A 3,836-nucleotide genomic window follows, 5' to 3' on the forward strand; every position below is an offset into this window, starting at 1 on the left:
AACGACCATCAGCACACCACACACCCCACGTTGAAGTCAAATTCTCTCTCTCTCTCTCAAAAAAGTCCCGATTTTATTACGTTTGGAACCGAAATTGCAGGTCTTCTTTCTTTCCAATGATTCTCTCTCTAATTACTTCAAGAAGGAGAGGATTTTCTAGAAGGATCTGGAATGGAGGGAGGAGCGCCGCAATCCACCGGAGGAGGAGCAGGAGGTGGACCGGCGCCGTTCTTGTTGAAGACTTATGACATGGTTGACGATTCCGCCACCGATGACATCGTTTCTTGGAACAGCTCCACCAACAACAGCTTCGTTGTTTGGAACCCGCCGGAGTTCGCGCGCCTTCTTCTACCTACCTATTTCAAGCATAACAACTTTTCTAGCTTCATTCGCCAGCTCAATACCTATGTGAGTTGTTGTTCATTCGATTTGTAAGTATATATAGAATTGGTGCTTATACTTATTTTGTAATTGTGTTCTGTTTGCTGGCTATAATTCAATTTTATGTTACCTTTGATAGTGCCATGAAATTGAATGGAAATTTTGATTGTGTATGATGACATCAATGATCATTATTGTGGTGAAATCAACGGAGAGTTTAGGTTTAGATCTGAAGATGAAGTTTATCTGTAACTTGGACTTAGTCAAGATTTAATACATTGATGGTGTTGAAAAAGTAGAATAAAATATGGTCGTTAGTTTAAATTACAGATGATGTTCGAAGATACGGTTGGTCAATGGTAGTGCTGGTTTGATCCTTGGGTATGGAGGGTGAATTTAATAGTTTTAGAGCTCAGAAGGAAATGAGATTTTGGTTAGGTTAGGGTTTGGATCGCGTCAAGGATCGTGATTGGTCTTCAGCAAGTCTAATACATTCACTAATAAAGTACACTAGTATTTTCCCATTAGGGAGAGGAAAATAGGAAAAATGTTGCTTTTGGTTTCACAGATATGAAACCAAATGTGTTCAGATGTTAATCCTTGATTTTGACGTTGTACCATTGACAAAGCATGCATGTTGGATGCATCTTATTTCTTTGCAGTTGTTAGAATGTTAGAATTTAAGGTTCTTGGTGTTGTAGGAGTATGATGATGTTATCATCCTTTATGGCTAGACTTATATAATAGAAAGCATCGTATTACAAGTAGCAACCAGCTAGAAACAGCAGCTACTAAGAAAGATTACTACGATGAAATACTGTCAATGTTTGGTTTTCTACTTTTCTTCAGGGGTACAAATAAAAACTAGCTTCCTTGTCTTCAACAAATGAAGCAAGTGTGTTGAGTTTTAGGAATCAACGAAGCTCAATAAATAGTTATGGGTAATTTATTTAATAATGAATTGATGATAGGCATATTTGACCTTTGAATCTGAGTTTTAATGTGCTCCTCAAAGTCAAAGTCTCATCTATTTGTTCCATTAGTAGGTATCCATTTATTCTAATACGAGCTATTTGTTATCTCTTCCTGCTTAGTGTTTCAAACAGATTGGAAGAGAAGATACAATTGAATTTATTTTTAAAAGCTCTGCTCATTGACCGTTGCCCCTCTCACATTGATTTCTGTTTTTAAGGGGGAACTGGACAACTTGTTTTTTATTGTTTAATTTTGTTTTGGTTTATTCATTCGTGTGTGTTCATTGGCCAGGGATTTCACAAAATACATCCTGAACGGTGGGAGTTTGCCAATGATGATTTTATAAAAGACCAAAAGCATCTTCTTAAGAATATCCACCGCCGGAAACCTATTCACAGTCATAGTCATCCTCCCGGCTCTGTTGTGGATCCAGAAAGGGCAGCATTTGAGGAAGAAATTGAAAAACTTAACCGTGAGAAATCTTCTATTGAATCTAATATTTTCAGCTTCAAGCAACATCAGTCAACAGCGAAGATTCATCTAGAAGATTTTCAGCAGCGATTAGATGGTATGGAGAAGAGGCAGAAACATTTGCTGAACATTTTCGAGAAGGCTCTTCAGAATCCTACTTTTGTTGAGCAGCTTTCCCAGAAAATTGAGTCCATTGATTTATCAGCGTATAACAAGAAAAGACGATTGCCTCAAGTTGATGACATGCAACCTGTTGTAGAAAGTAGTTTTGTGGACAATCCTAACAATTTTAGAATGGAATTCGGGAATGTTTTCCATCAAGATTTCTCGAACAAACTCAGACTGGAATTGTCACAAGCTGTGTCAGATATGAACTTAGTGTCGCGTAGCACACAAAGTTCAAATGAACATGGAGAAAGTCCACAGAAGAAAATATCCGAAGGAGAACAAACAGGAATCCAGACAAGAACATCTGTTCCATTTGCACCAGAAACATTGGAGCTTGCTGATACCGGGGCATCTTTCACTTTCAAGATGGATTCATGTTTATCACAAAGAGCGACTTATGCTGAGAGCCCAAAACTGTGCTCATTGGAGCCAAGTAGTGAAGAAGGTGATAGTCACATATCCTGCCAACTTACTTTGGCATCGTGCCCGTTTAAGGTCAACAGAAATTCATACTCAGCAAAAGCACTCCAAATAGACACTCAAGAAATTGGCAAGCTGGCAGAGCCTAGGTTTCATTCCAACAGTAAAGAATCCGACAGTGGAGTTTTCTCAAACCGGAACCAAGCTAATGATGCAACCAATTTGGCTTCTTCACTGGAAACTCCAAGTAACAACCAAGTTACTCAGCCAAACAGGGTAAATGATGTGTTTTGGGAACAGTTCCTTACTGAAAGACCAGGCTGCTCAGACAATGAAGAGGCAATATCCAATTACAGAGGAAACCCGTGCGATGAGCAAGATGAAGGAAGGTTGAATGCAAGGAATGTTAAGAACATGGATCAGCTTACACTTTAAGCATGCTGTAATTTAGCACTCGTTATAGTAATAGTATGTAACATTTGCATGGTTTTCCATACCATACACATACATAGTTTGACACTTGACATCAGTTTGTGTGATGTCGCAGGAGGCTGAAATTGTTAGGTATACAATGTTTCATGTTTGGCCTTTATGGCTTACCGCCTCTGAAAAATATAGAATTTGTGATTGCTTTGGAGACTGGTGCATGCAATGTAATCTAGCTCATTAACGGTGTTGTATATTGAGTTATCCTTTTCACAGGAATTAGTGTAAACGAAATGGGGTGTTGTCCCTAAGATTATTGTTTAAGGATTTAGTTTTTATGCATAGATAATGCCCTTCTGAATGTCCATGATTTGTTTTTATTTTTCTTTATTTAATTGTTATGACTTGGTGCAGGAAATACGAAAAATATTTACGGAACTTGCAAGAAAGAATTGCTTCCTGTTGGTGAATTTCGTCAAACTTCCTTTACATTACGAAATGGCATGGAGAGTTAACATAAATTGGAATTTCGAAACATTTTCTAAAAATGATCAAGATTCAAGATGGAAAAAGGAAATAAATGCTCTCTACCCTAAGAGCAACTCCAATGCTAAGAAATAGAGTTCCTCTTCTGACATATGGGGACTCAATTACCATTGGAGTGAAAAGGGAAAGAAGGCTCTTCACGGGGATCAAGGTTGAGAATCCCTCTAAACAGGGACTTGGAACAACCAATAAAATCATGCCATGTGGTAAGTTAATAAAAAAAATAAAAAATATATTAAATATATATTAAATACTTATATATCTATTTAATTAATTATTTATATTAATTATTTAATAATTAGTTATATTAAATTATAATTAATATAAATAATTATGTTAAATCAATATCAAATATTATTTATATTGTTATATTAAATCATAATTAATTAAATTTATTTTACATAAAAAATAAATTTAATTTTTACATATTATAAAATAATTTTTAGTTA

The 3,836-nt window shown here is 36.1% G+C and overlaps 1 protein-coding gene across 1 annotated transcript; it reads left to right on the top strand.

The window, feature by feature from the left end:
- Window positions 1-17: 17 nt before the first annotated feature.
- Window positions 18-3,163, top strand: LOC107482296 (heat stress transcription factor A-5-like). The gene is made up of 3 exons (XM_052259674.1): window positions 18-35; window positions 101-408; window positions 1,648-3,163. The coding sequence occupies exons 2-3, from the start codon at window positions 172-174 to the stop codon at window positions 2,848-2,850; spliced, it is 1,440 nt and encodes a 479-aa protein (XP_052115634.1). The 5' UTR covers window positions 18-35; window positions 101-171; the 3' UTR covers window positions 2,851-3,163.
- Window positions 3,164-3,836: the final 673 nt, after the last annotated feature.

The sequence above is a fragment of the Arachis duranensis genome, chromosome 3 (assembly GCF_000817695.3).
Source record: "Arachis duranensis cultivar V14167 chromosome 3, aradu.V14167.gnm2.J7QH, whole genome shotgun sequence".
Taxonomy (NCBI): Eukaryota; Viridiplantae; Streptophyta; class Magnoliopsida; order Fabales; family Fabaceae; genus Arachis; species Arachis duranensis.

Coding starts and splice junctions, on each gene's coding strand:
- LOC107482296 (XM_052259674.1), top strand. CDS start 172: ATGGAGGGAGGAGCGCCGCAATCCACCGGAGGAGGAGCAGGAGGTGGA. Junction 409..1,647: donor TTCGCCAGCTCAATACCTAT/GTGAGTTGTTGT, acceptor TTCATTGGCCAG/GGATTTCACAAAATACATCC.